This window comes from Pseudorasbora parva, chromosome 20 (genome assembly GCF_024679245.1).
Source record: "Pseudorasbora parva isolate DD20220531a chromosome 20, ASM2467924v1, whole genome shotgun sequence".
Taxonomy (NCBI): domain Eukaryota; kingdom Metazoa; phylum Chordata; class Actinopteri; order Cypriniformes; family Gobionidae; genus Pseudorasbora; species Pseudorasbora parva.
Genome location: NC_090191.1, coordinates 17,770,415 through 17,785,533, shown reverse-complemented (window position 1 = coordinate 17,785,533; position 15,119 = coordinate 17,770,415). Strand labels below are relative to the sequence as shown.

At 34.2% G+C, this 15,119-nt stretch overlaps 1 protein-coding gene across 3 annotated transcripts in view; it reads left to right on the top strand.

Annotated features, from left to right (window-relative positions):
* Positions 1 to 15,119, top strand: part of tmem19 (transmembrane protein 19) — a 37,445-nt gene extending 22,326 nt beyond the window's left edge. For all 3 annotated transcript variants that reach the window (XM_067428118.1, XM_067428120.1, XM_067428119.1), the window contains exons 4-7: positions 1,110 to 1,247; positions 3,614 to 3,868; positions 10,970 to 11,179; positions 14,387 to 15,119. In XM_067428118.1, the coding sequence (XP_067284219.1) occupies positions 1,110 to 1,247; positions 3,614 to 3,868; positions 10,970 to 11,179; positions 14,387 to 14,550 (767 nt within the window). In that variant the 3' untranslated portion in view covers positions 14,551 to 15,119. The remainder of the gene's footprint in view (positions 1 to 1,109; positions 1,248 to 3,613; positions 3,869 to 10,969; positions 11,180 to 14,386) is intronic.

The following is a 15,119-nucleotide window of genomic DNA, read 5'->3' as shown; positions in this document are numbered from 1 at the left end:
ACATATATTCATTTATAAACACTTTCTTTCTGCATGTCATTTATATTTGACAGTTCACATTTAATTATTTATATTTGTTATAAGTTACAGTATATCCATCATATTAAAATGGTTTAGTGAATGTTTGTTACTGTCAATACTGTTAACTGTTTGTAAGAAAAGCACAATAAAGTTTTGATCAAACAACAACAACACAAATAAAAAAAATGCGAATTAGTCCTGGGTCTTTCATTCAACCCTTAATGAAAATGATCCAAAATCCCTATGTTAATAATTATCGTGGTATTTGTATGGCTATATCAGGGTCGTTTGGCCGTGACCAAGTGTAAATGTAAACTTTTTTGGAGATCTTCATTTCACTTTAGTTTTGTTTCTTATACTGAATTTGGCCTTTAGTTTGTGTGTGTGTGTTTGTGTATGTGAACCTTTTGACCACTTATAAAAAAAAAAAACCTAATAGCTGTTTGTTACCTTTGTAAGTTATTTTTATTAACGTGTAAAAAGTATTAATGTTAAAAATTAACAATGATGAAATAAAGATCATGTCTTCTGATCAAATAGACACTATAATATTCTTAGCACTTTTTTCTTTTTAAATCTCTGATTAAGGTGCTTACAGACTTGCTAAAGAAAACAAAATGAATACATATTTTTATGTGTACCTTTAAAGCTCTTAAAGAGATTTAATCCCAACAATATTTGCATTATTATACACAGTGGGTACGTAAAGTATTCATTTGTTACATTTAATTTTTACATTTACATTTTTACCTTACATTTTTCACTCTATACTTAGGACCATGTGATATTTCAGGTTTTCTGTTTTTAATAAATCTGCAAAAATGTCAACAATTCTGTGTTTTTCTGTTAATATGGGGTGCTGTGTGTACATTAATGAGAACAAAAAATTAACTTAAATTATTTAGCAAATGGCTGCAATGTAACAGAGTGATTTTTTTTTTTTTATTAAGTGAAAAATTGAAGGGGGTCTGAATGCTTTCTGTACCCACTGTATATATGTATGTTGCTGCAAATGGACTTTAGTGTACTGTTGATGATGTGACTAGATTAATAAATCGCAGATAAACATGTTTTCCTTCTCTTTGCAGCGCTGCTGGTTGGCTTTGTTCTTACTATGGCCAACATGAGCTTTTTTGCATCTTTGTTCACCTTTTTTGTCACATCCACCAAACTAACCAAATGGAAAGGGTACATCAAAAAACAAATAGATTCAGATTACAAAGAAGGTAAGTGGCTAATTAACAATTCAGATATTCGGTCATTGTTTAAATTTATTTTAATAGCCAAAGAAATCTCTATTTTTGTTGCTTGTCGTGTGTTTCCACTCACTAAATTAGCGCATGAAAGTTCATTCTACAAGCCCAAAGAGATTAGTTGTATTTAAATACATTCTGTGTAATTCACATTATTTTTTAACATAAGGCAGGTATGTGATTTTGAATTTATATGGATTTCTGTATTTTGTATTGGCCTGTAAAATGTATGGGGGCTACTGGTTGCTGTATGATGATAGAAATTGTAAAATGGCCTTAAGTAATTACTAAAAGTACTAAAATATATATTTTTTAAATACATTTATTCCCTATCAATTTAAAGGCTTTAATAAGTATTTTTTCAATTTACATTTTTAGACCAAAAGTAAATATAATATAGCTATTTGAATACATTTTAAATTAATTTGTAAATAAATGAATAAATAAAATCAAACTTCCTAATGCCTCCCCCACTTTGTGTAAAAAGTTGTCGGGTTATAAACAAGCGGCAACCTCCCAAAGTTTTTCTTGAAGTAAGTGACTTAAACTGCAATTCCTCGACTGGCCGCTAGGGACAGGCTCCAGAAGGGAACAGAATCCCATTGAGCCCCATGTTAAAATTTCCAACTTTACAGCAGAAAAAACATGTTTACAGCCTTGGTACAAATTGTGATTTGCGTCTATGCGGCTAATTTTGGCCTTCATGACAACTGTGAGTGGGGTGATTTTTTTTAAATAATTCATTTGTTTACATTATATAAAGCCTTAAATTCTGCATAATTAAGGGCTTAGCCACTTTTATTGACTGGTGGATAACTGTCTGTTAGTCATCTCGTCACTTCCGCTCCCCCTACATCCCGCCTCTATGGCCATTTTCTGTTATTCGGGCTTGACCGCTTGACACGCGATGACGAATTGCCAAGATGGCAACGGCCAGCTTGTCTCTACTTTACGCTTCAGAACGGCTTATCGGAATCCTGTGGGTTACGTCACGAACAGTACATCCATATTTTTTACAGTCTATGGTTATGGGAATATGGACTGATTTAAAGTCTATGGTCTATGGAAAATCTTAATTTTGGCGGATAATAGCCTAACAGTGCCTGAGATTATCATCATTGTAGTAGTTAATATGTTGTTGTTTCAGCCATGACACAATCAATCCCTCTTTTGCTTTTGGGGTATCTTATACATATCGGAATATTTTAAATAATTGGGCAATACTGATTAATAATAATAATAATAATAATAAGTACGAGAGTACAATCAATTGAACAACAAAAAACAGTCAGCCTGCTTATTATTACAAATAAACAAGCAGATTAGAAGGAGACAACAAACAACTACAGATAATTAACATAAGTTATCATAAGTTATATATAAGTTAGCAATAAAGTTATCATATTACATAAAATGAAAAAGTGTGAGATGACATAAAGGCAGACAAATTAAGAGAAAAAATATTATTTACTGAGCATAGAGAATAGATGAGTTTTAAGTTGGGACGTAAATGTCTGGAGAGTTGTGTAGCACCAAGATTCTGGGACAGCTTATTCCATAGCTCAGGGCCAATAACACTACAAGCAAGTTATCATTGCTAGATCTGAGGGTCCTGGCAGGAATATATGGTTGCAATAACTCAGCCAGGTATTAGGGTGTGGGGCCATGGCTAGCTTTTCTAAACTAAAACTAACAGTTAACTTGATACAAACTGGCCACAGAAAGCCAGTGAAGTTTATAAAGTATGGGAGTGATATGTGTAGATTTTTTGTTAAATGTAAGGGCTCGAGCGGCTGAGTTTTGCACCATTTGAAGTAGATGTATAGCTTTGGTAGGTATGCACTGTATAAGGCGTTACAGTAGTCCGGAGGTTATAAAAGCATGTATTACAGTTTCAGCATCTCTGAAGTTAAGGGAGTGGCGGATACGAACAACATTTCGCAAGGTATTGGTCGATCAAGTGTTTACATGTCTTATCAAATGATTTGGAAAATGTTTAAACTGCTTGGCCCTCATAATTCTCTTCACAATTTCTGAATTCTGCAGAGGCTTAGTTATTTCTATCAGCTCCAGTGGTATCATGTGATAAATTTCATGTTAGTTGGGTTCCGAAATTTCTCAAAATCAAAAATCAAAAATTTATTTATTTATTTATTTATTTATTTATTTATTTATTTATTTATTTATTTATTTATTTATTTATTTATTTATTTATTTATTTATTTATTTATTTATTTATTTATTTATTTTATGGAAAGCTTTTCAGTTATTGTTTTTTTATATTAGCATCATTCCAGTGCTGAAATTATGCTAGATGTTGACTTCTCTGATCTCTGCAGGTGGCCAGAGGAACTGGTTGCAAGTTTTCTGTAATGGTGGAGTTCCTACAGAATTGGCCCTGCTCTACATGATTGAAGCTGGTCCTGGAGAAATACCTGTGGATTTTGGGAAGCAATATTCTGCTTCATGGATGTGCTTATCCCTATTGGGAGCCCTGGCTTGCAGCACAGGGGACACCTGGGCTTCTGAGGTGGGTCCTGTGCTTAGCAAGAGCACACCCAGGCTCATCACCACGTGGAGAGATGTCCCAGCAGGTACAGAGCACAAAGTTGAAATTGTGGAAGTTAACAGAATATTCCAATGTTTACCTTTCCATTAACAGATTATGTGACATCAGTTTGTGTTTGAATACAACATAAACTGATGCCACAGATGCTGTAAATGACCAGAGACAATAATTATGATCCAGGGCTTGAAATTAACTTTTTTATGGACCAATCAAATTGGCTACACAATTAAGTTACCTGCTAGAACTTCTAGCCTAAATAAAACAAAAAAATATCAGAAATAAACCAGATTATCAAAATTATAGTTCATATTTAAATATATTTATTATATAAATTTAAAATCCTATAATTTTTTTGTTCGATAACATGAAAAAAAGATATGATATGATATGATATGAAAGAGTAGTGCCTCAAACAGAATGTTTTGTTGTAATATCTAGATATACAGTAGTGGCCAAAAGTGATTTTTTGTCCTAGGAAAATGTACATCTTCACACTTTATTATTATTATTATTTAATATTATTATTTTATTATAATTTTTTATCTTCTTGGAGTCAATAGTCTTATTTGTGATAACACAATGAAACATGCCAAATTGTGCGGATGCAATTTTTTGCAAGTTATTTATTCAACATATGCAAAAACAAGAGCTTTTTCCTGTGAACTTTCTTTTAGTTTTTTTATGTTTTTTTTTTTTGCGAAGTAAAATAAAACCTATAGCTGTAGTTTGCCTTTGTTGATTTTTCTTGTTTTAACATTGCTTTTCTTACCATTTAAACTATTTAAAAAACATATAAATCCAATATTTAGATCTAATCTAATTTAGTTTAATCAAACTTCAGGGTCATGAAAAATAAATATTCCTTCTGAACATAAATTTTGGCCACTGCTCTACTCTACCTGTCAAAAGTTTTGTCAAATGTTTAAAAAAAAAAGTACCTTATGCTCACCAAGGCAAAATACAGTAATACAGTAGTATAGTAATTAGAATAAATACAGTAAAAATATAAAAACAATATAGTTTTACTGTTATAGTTTAAAATGTAGCCGTGTGATGGGAAAGTTGAATTTTCAGCAGCCATTACTCCAGGCTTCAGTGTCACATGGAGTTTATTTGTTGCTCAGTTATTATCAGTTATTATTGGTGCAAAATTATAATAGTGGTTTATTAATAATAATAATAATAATTATTATTATTATTATCAATGTTGAAAATGCTACGCAATAATTGGTATTTATAAAAAGCAAACTTGATGGGAAAATGTGCAGTCCTTCAGAAAAATCTGAAATTCTCATCAAAAGGGGTCAGCTCCGGTGTCCCCTTTCCCCCACCCGTGGCAGACCCACTCTGGCGATGGCCTCGACTTCTCTGACCATTTCTTTTTTATTTCCGCCACGGTCCGAGGTTGTGATGCCACAGCATTTACGGCGTCTGCAACCTTTTTCCACTCAAGTGCCTTTTTGGCATTAGTAATACCCACACTGTGCCCTCCAAACAACATTTTTCTCCTCTTTTCCACCTCGCCAACAATAACTTCTGCTTTAAATAGAGTGAAGTTAAGTTTTTTGCCATGATTTCCCAATCGATGGATATTAACTTGTGGGTGTTTCACAGACTATTTATGGGCAACTATGGCCATAACATGAAGCCGCAAAAGCTGCGCTACATTTAGAACTGATTGTGATTTATTAAGGAAAAACTGCGTAGGATGTGGGTCCGTGTACGTTTTGATCATTTAATTTCCTGTTTAGAATAGAAAAACGAGAACAGATAAATCGGGTGTTTTTTTTATTTATTTTTTTGTTTAGTTTAAAAAACGAAAAAATTAGATTTTGGCTTGATTTTTCATGTTCAACAAATGTCTGAAAACACCACACACTGCTAACCACACACACTATTTAAAGCAGAAATATGTTGCTGGTCACGTTATTCGTGTTGTTGCGATTTGCAAGCGACCCCATTAATGTAAGCCACAGTATTATTTGAGATGATAGCCTATTTCTCATTGATAAATACAGTGCAAATAGTTCCGTCTCTTTGGATAAAAGGGAAACGGAAATAAAAATAAATAACAGGCTGAACTGTACCATGATAATATGTCTGTGATATTTCCCACTTTCATCTTTTATTTACATCAAAAGGCAGATAGGCGTGTGACATGTAGCCTAAATAATTTTGAAAATTGGATAGAAATAGTTATATTAATGAATGTAAGCATGTGTAGCCTATTCAGTTCACGTGAAAAGAAAGTGAAAAGTGAAAAGATAGAACCCTTGATACTGACAAAATTAGCAGGGTTTGGGATAATAATAATCATGTCGATTGAAGAGCATGACATACCTTTAAAATATTATTAGTTTTATCATAAAACAAATACAATTTTATTAAATACTGAATTGGGTGATATTTCTCTGAGTTTTCTTTATTATGCTTGCTTGATAGAGCCAGCATATAGACCTATTTAAACATTTTTATTATTTATTATTAATATTATGAGAACTTTAATGTTTCACCAAACTCAGCTCAGACCTTCAGACTGGTCTGACTAGTTTATATCTTTTCAATCGGGTCAGACTTACTTTCCCAAAAAATCCCATTGACTTGCGTTATCTGAGCAATGAAGGCCGTAATGATTAAAGTTGTCCACTAGAGGGGGCGACAGGATAAGTCTTTTCTACTCACATTCCCTGTTTGCATCAGTTTAAATGACAAATTAATTTCATTCATAAATAGGCCATATCTGTCTATTAGAACAAGCTTTACACTTCAAGCTGTACAGCTACTTAAAACTTGAACCCTGCTTCAGAGTTGGACAAACATTAAATGCAAAAAACAGTGTGAATATCTTAAAGGAAACTAGAGAATGGTCATCTGGAACTTGTATTTGTCATGGGGCTAATTGTTGCTATAGGTTTGCCCTTTGTGCTGCTCCCTATATACTGGCAACTATCTCTTGAATCTTTCTGGATACATTCTCCTAACCATGAGAGGCCTCCAACAGCTACTGGATTTGCAATTTAAGGTTTAGAAGGACATTTTTTTTTCTCCAGCATCTCTGTGACAATAATAATACTAATAATAATAAAAAAGGTCACTCACTTAAAAAGTTTCATTAAAAAAGGGGGGTTAAAATAAGGCAATTTAAATGAATGGAAAAAAACCTTAAAACAAAATTTCCAGAAGTATTAAAAGGTCAGACTTCTGTTCTGACTTGCTTTTTATTTGGGAGTTACATTTTAGGCCACTTTGTGCAATCGGTTATATATATAAAAGATCATCATCAAAAAATACTTGAGTGTGGCCTTGACATTGTATTCTCTAATTTATCAATGGGTTCCAATGTTGAGTTAAGCCAACAAATTAAAAATATAAAAACATTTTTACAAACACATATATCTTGTTTACTCAATTAAACTTTTATAAAAAGTACACTCTTATATTACTTGTGATGTAATAATTTGTAAACTTTGGCCTCCCTTAGATAAGTTACATGTTAAAGGTAGTAGTTCACCCTAAAATTTTAATTATTTATTCATGGATATCGCTCGGCTGAAATCATGTTAAATCTATTCAGGGATATAATTTGTAACTGCAAGTCTGTTGCAGCTACAGACTGGGTTTTTGCAGTAACTAAAGTTTTTAACATTTTTAGCCATGATATCAGCTGTAATTGATGTGATATGACACTGTTTTCCAAAACATAATCATGTTTATTTTGGCACATCTGCAGTTAATGTTGACTATATTTTCTTTATAAAGCTATCTTTGAAGAATCTGCGTTCACCTCATGCTGCAGGAGTGTGGTGAGGTGTAAGGTCTGTATTGACCAATGGATGGAGAACTCAAGGCAGTGCCCTAATGCATATCATCACAGAAGCTACAGGCCTACCAGTGTGCTTGAAGCTACTAAGAGTTTTCATAAAACTATATTATTTTTTCTCCACTTCCTGCAGTAACATTTGTTCAGTTAGTAAGGTTTAAGCAGGATATAAAGACAAAAATGTGATAGACATCTTCAAAAGTTCAAAAGTATTGCATGTTTTGTTTTGTTTGCATGTGCAGAACAGAATAACGTTTTTTGTAGATTCCATTTTCTTGTACTGACTGACCTACAATCTGCATGCAGACACCCAACTTAGCACATTCATTTATAGATTTAAAACCCAGTCCTTACCCAGGAGGAAAGTGTTCTGCAGAGTTCAGATCCAACAAGTTCTAACACACTTTCATGAACATTTCTAGATAGTCTGTAGACATTGCTTAGCTTGTTCATGTGTGTTTAACTAGCCAAACTTTGCAGGACATTTGCCCTGACATTAGCTCTTTACATTAAGGGTGATTTGTCAACAGCGAGTACATCTTAAAATATAAAGCTCATTACAAATACAAGTTCCAGATGGAAAAACATTAAATGCAAAAACCAGTGTGAATATCTTAAAAGAAACTAAAGAGTGGCAAACTCTGAAGCAGGGTTCAAGTTTTAAGTAGCTGTACAGCTTGAAGTGTAAAGCTTGTTCTCATAGACAGATATGGCCTATTTATGAATGAAATTAATTTGTCATTTAAACTGATGCAAACAGGGAATGTGAGTAGAAAAGACTTATTGTCGCCCCCTCTAGTGGACAGCTTTAATCATTATTTGCTCAGATAACGCAAGTCAATGGGATTTTTTGGGAAAGTAAGTCTAGAAAATATATAAACTAGTCAGACCAGTCTGAAGGTCTGAGCTGAGTTTGGTGAAACATTAAAGTTCTCAAAATATTAATAATAAATAATAAAAATGTTTAAATAGGTCTATATGCTGGCTCTATCAAGCAAACATAATAAAGAAAACTCAGAGAAATATCACCCAATTCAGTATCTAATAAAATTGTATTTGTTTTATGATAAAACTAATAATATTTTAAAGGTATGTCATGCTCTTCAACCAACATGATTATTGTTATCCCAAACCCTGCTAATTTTGTCAGTATCAATGGTACTATCTTTTCACTTTTCTGTCTCTTTCTTTTCACGTGAACTGAATAGGCTACACATGCTTACATTCATTAATATAACTATTTCTATACAATTTTAAAAATTATTTAGGCTACATGTCACACGCCTATCTGCCTTTTGATGTAAATAAAAGATGAAAGTGGTAAATATCACAGACATATTATCATGCTACAGTTCAGCCTATTACTTATTTTTATTTCCGTTTCCCTTTTATCCAAAGAGACGGAACTATTTGCACTGTATTTATCAATGAGAAATAGGCTATCATCTCAAATAATACTGTGGCTTACATTAATGGGGTCGCTTGCAAATCGCAACAACACGAATAACGTGACCAGCAACATCAGCAACATTCTGCTTTAAATAGTTTGTGTAGTTAGCAGTGTGTGGTGTTTTCAGACATTTGTTTTATTAAACTGCATTTGTCAGTCCCGCACTTGTATTCTGCCTGACAGAATGAAAGCTTGCACTGAAGGCGGAGCTGTTTGACCAATCAGATGAAAGAGGTGTTTACATTAATTTCTACTGCTTCTGTTACACTTTTGCGGGAACCAATTACAGACTGGCTCATCACACGAAAATACAGAGCAGACTCCCCAGACCAATGTTCAGTCTTAAATTGAGCTTGGTATGGTGATAGCCAGACAGGTAATATAGTGGAGTATTCCAACAATTAAACTGTTATCGTATTGCCAGTTCATACTTTTTGTGGCTCAACAACCTTTTGTCACACATCATTACTGTATTTTCAGGTCTTTCCCATATTGATGTATGACGATTGGAATTTGACCTGTGTATCACTTTATATGCCAGTAAGCCAGTGAAACGGAAAGTTATGACTTATGACTATTAAGTTATGACTATCACTTTAGGTGTTCCTGGTTCTAAAATTAAAAACTTAAAAGCACACAATGTGTATGGGAATATAGGTTACTTAGTTGTTTACTTTAGTTGTTTACTTTAATCATTAGAATTTGTAGGGGTACCAACAAATGTGGGAAACATAAATCTTAGAATATGTATTTATTTATGACAAGATTTTTTGTGTCTTTAATCTGACTAATTGAAGTTAGATTTTTATGAGTATTTTGAAATTTACTAGGCCAGTTTTGCTCATTTTTACCAAAGGTGCCTATTTGTGGAGCACACTGTACATTTATTTTTAATCTTGTCTACAAAGGATGCTGCAGTTTGTGTTTCAAATCTATTTATTTTTTTCTCCATTAGAAGTAGCACAAGCATATAACCATGCAACACCTGTGAGCACTGCAGTTCTGATGTCTGCTGCCCAGTGAAGTTTAGATAATACAGAATCTTCTGTACCTCACAACCCTTTTGGTATGAGTCATCCTATTTAGACCATAGTGACGGTCAGAATGAGGTGGAAATAGATCATAGGTTATGAATATAACTGGATCTGTGAGATCAAAGGATAAATGTCACTATCTTTGTCGCACAGAACAGTAGGGTGTTCAAGGTACGGACCGCAAATTCATCATGTCTTTATAGTGCGTGGTTTTATAGTTGTTTACATACGGTGTCAAGAGAAGGCAGTACAAAGGTTTTAATTCTATTTAGGCTGTAGGGATAGTCATCCTTCAGTCTGAACATAACAGATTGAACATAATATAAAAATAGAAAACAATTATTTGAAATTGTAATAATATTTCTTAATATAACTCTTTTTACTACAAAAACTGCAACCTTGTTGAGCATAAGACACTTTCAAAAACAGCAAAAACATAACAAATTGTAATTATTCTGAAATTTTCACAATAGTGAAGCTCTAAAATGTGAATTTTTAGTGGTAAACATGCTTAAGATTTGTAGACAGGCTGTCAATTCATTAGCTGTGATCAGCAGTTTCCTCACTGTGTGCTGTGTAATGACACGCAAAATAAGATATGGAGTGAGAAGTCTTGGTTTTGCTAATGTTCGTGGCTCTGATTGTGATGGCATGCAAATGAACAGAACTAACCATAGCTCCCAAATTGGCTAGTATACTGTGACCCACCATGGGTGATTTTCACCCACATTTGGCGGGTGTTAATTTTAAACCCTGGGCCTCTTTGAAGTTATATATTTCAGCAACTTGCCTTTGTCTTCTCTGAAATAAAATGGTTTATAGGTACCAATGGCGGCGTCACTCCTGTTGGATTAGTGGCCAGTGTTTTGGGTGGCGGCACCGTGGGTGTAGCGTACTACTTCATGCAGCTCCTGTTGGTCAAAGATTTGCATTTGGCAGTTCCTCAGTGGCCTATCATCTTGTATGCAGTAATAGCTGGCCTGTTTGGATCTTTGCTGGACTCATTCCTGGGTGCAACCATGCAGTATTCAGGTAAACTGGCTGATTAATGTTATAAAATCCAAGTAAGGAAAATAAATAGAAAACTTATAAGGTAAATAAAATCAAATAAACTAGTTACTACATATTTTACTCACTAATGTTTTAAATTTATTACACATTATTTGTATCAAACCTCCCATTCTGCAGATGTTGCTACAGATACACTCAAATCATCTTACAATAAGAAAAATGCACCTCATCAAAGAAGACAATTACGGGAGGAAGGGAGATGTTATGTTTATGGTGCAAAATAAAATATAAACAAATGTTACTTTTTTATTTAAAGTGCTCCTATTATACTATTTTAAAGTTTTTTTTTTTTGTGTGTGTGTGGAGGTTTATAACAATTAATAAGGTTGAATAATATAATTCATTCTCATAATATACATTGCAACATCACCCGTTTTCCCACAGTGTCTGTAACGGGTTGGTTAAAGGGTTAGTTCACCCCAAAATTATTTTCTTCTGCACATTTTTCTGGGCCACATGGATCTGTGTACCAGCCAGAGCCACGGGGAGCAGCTATATGATGAATAGATGCACTTGTATGTACTCCAAAAATGAACTAACAAGTCACTGCCATTATAAAGGTGGGAAAAGCCAGGAGTTTTTAATATAACTCTGATTTTAAGAAGAATATCATATACACTTAGGATGACTTGAGGGTAAGTAAATCATAAGCTAATTTTCATTTTTGGGTGAACTAACCCTTTAAGAATCCGTTCTCTCTAAATGTTTCCAAGAGCCTGCTCTGCTTTGATTGGTCAGATGGCCCAGGCTGTAGTGATTAATCTACCGCTTACAGCGCATCGTAAACTAAATGTTTATACTATGTACTATATCTGAATTTCAGCTGTGGAAACTTTCTCAGCACTTGTAAACACAGTGATACTAACAGTAACTATGATGTTGGTTTTACTGTATTAAGGTGTTTAGGTGAGTCCTCAATCCTTTTGGAAGTGCATACAAAGTGAAATTGCTTTCACAGTGCAAAAATTGGCTTCTTCTTGACATGTCGACAACACAAATGTAAGTTATGTAAGTTATGTTATCTATGGTTCTATATAAATAGAACCGTAGATAACTATGGTTCTATTTCAACCTCACTCAGACCATCACCACTTACCTTGAATGATGCCATTCTTCCGCCTATCCTCAAGACCTAATATCAACAGTGTCAAGTGAATAACCTTAGGGGTTGGCTATATAACATCCGGGTGAACCTACCCCTTCCTCTTGAATCAAGTGACAAGGGATGGTGATCGTTCTGTCTCATAGATCAATAGTTATGGACATAACTTACAATCTATTTTTACCTCACTCAGACCGTCAACACTTCCCTGTCTATTTAACTACAGATAAAACAGCAGACCCCAAATAATTTAGATTTGTCACATTAATTATATAAAATCTTGTGAACGTGCCTGGAGTGCTCCAAGAAGGTTGCATCACAGATGTCTGAGTGTGCTACCCCCTTTTAGTGCCACCCAGGAAACCCAGTCATGCTCCTGGTAGAGTGAGCAACCAGGTCACCAGGGATAGGTGGATTTGGTTGGACTACGCCTGTGAAATTATATCCACTATCCAATGAGACAGTGCACCCAATGTATGTGTGCAATGCTCTAATAGGACATAGAGAATAATTATCCAACCCTGCACCAGAACAAAGTGGGTCTGGATGGAAAGCATCAAGCTCAATTACCTGATTTATTACCCTTATGGTTTTAACTGATTTCCCCGAATCTATCAATGATTGAAGAAACCGAACAACCTAACTGGTATCACAGTTGGTTCAGTCTAGTTGTCTGTCTTGACACCAGAATATTCGCCACTTGCTAGAGTTGTTACTATAGAGTCATCTAGGTGTTTAGAGAGCTGCTAAGCAAAGGCCATACCCACAGTTATAATGTCTATAGTTTCGAATGACATATTTGGCCCTCCACTTGGAAGAGGAGATCGACTTTCTTTGGTAACCGCCAAGGGTGACCTTGTGATAATGAAAGGGTGACCTTGTGATAATGGAAAGTGGCTCTATTGCTAATGCAAAAAGAAGGCTTATAAAGGGCAACCCTGCTTTGTGCCCCTTAATACTGGAAAAAATTGTGAACGCATTTTATTCGTTATAAGAGATACTTCAGGATTAGAATACAACATTTGGACCCAGGATATAAATTTTGGGCCAAAATCAAATGTTTTTCAATACTGCAAATAGATAGCTCTACTCCACTCTGTAAAAAGCGTTCTCTGCATCCAGGGATATCACCACCTCTGGGGCTTCCCTGGATGCAGGAGAATACAAAATATTAAGAAGCATTTTTAAGTTCGTAAATGAGTGGCGACCCCTAATAAAGCCTGTCTGATCTGGAGATACTATTACTGGTATAACAGTATACATTTTAGAGGCTAATAATTTGGCAAGAATTTTAACATCAACATTTAGAGAGATCAAGAGATAAATTGCACTTGAGGGGGTCTTTTCCAGGCAGAATGAGTGTAAGAAATGTTTCTGTGGGAGACTGCTGTAATTTTGCATTGTTTAGAGTATTCTCAAACAATCTCAGGAGCAGCGGGGCTAATTTGGGAGCAAAAGCCTTGTAAAAGTCCAAAGAATAGCCATCAGGGCTGGCATCATTTATGGTAAGACCATGGTGACAGTCTGAGTGAGGTCGAAATATATTTAAACTCTTCTAGGCCTCAGCTACAACTGCAGCATTTGAGGGTCAGAGTAGATGTTGTTCACGGGCAGCCAATAAAGACTAGCATTATGCAAATTTGTTACAAGCCTACTTATATTTGTACAGGAAGTAAGACTTGAATTACTGATGATTTGTTTCAAGCAGATTAGAATAAATAATTTGTTTTAGGAGACAAGAAGTCCATTTATCATGCTATTTGATCTAAGAAACTTTGTAGAACTTTTGCATTTACAGACAGTTATAATACACATGAAAGGTAATATCTCAAATAGGGGCACTTTAATAATAAAAATGAAGGAGTTGATAACAGTTTTGAATATCCTCCTAATTCCAAATATGGAGAAATGCTGTCCACCTGCAATGTGATGTAGCCAACATGCAAAGCATACCCTTTTTATCATACTGGACATACTTATATGTGATTGACCTATGTGCTTAGTTTTCTTTCAGTATTTGTTTTAAATTATTTGTGATGATTGATCATTTTCCCCTCTCCATCAAGGATACGATGAATCCATCGGGAAAGTTGTGAGTTACGAGTCACCAAGTGTTAAACGAATATGTGGGAAACCCATCCTGGATAACAATGGAGTGAATCTGTTCTCTTCCGTCATTATAGCACTGTTCCTGCCTGGGTTTGCTTGGATATTCTGGCCTAGGCTCTAAATCATGTGATTTTATTGTGCGCATGTCAGTTTATGGTAAAAACAATACCATTATTGTTATACATTTGACTTTTTAAGAATTTAATCAAGCCCAATTTGAATTCTAAATTTCTTTCTTCTAATTAAATTGAGATTTTGATTTGAATTTATTGGTGAATTGTGTAATTTTTGGGATGTTAAATACTTTAACATACAAGAAATAGTGAAATTAAATCCCTTAAATATACAGCACTCCCAGACTTAAACTTAGCCTTCAAATAGGTCAATGAATTTAAGCATTACAGCATAGTACAAAGAGCTCAAAATACTGTTAAAATTAAAAGTTTCTAACCCACTAAAATTGAGATCAATTCATTACATGCACACTATGCAATTTATGTAGTCAATTTCTCACATTAATTAAACATTTTTAGTAAATACCCTTTTCTGTACTTTTACACAAAATGCATTATGTCTGTCTATACACCACTTATATCTACTGTACTGCTCTGGGTGGCTATGGGGTTTTGTGTATGTCAACACATTATTGTAATGTATTGTACTACATGAAATAAACTACCCTTACCATCA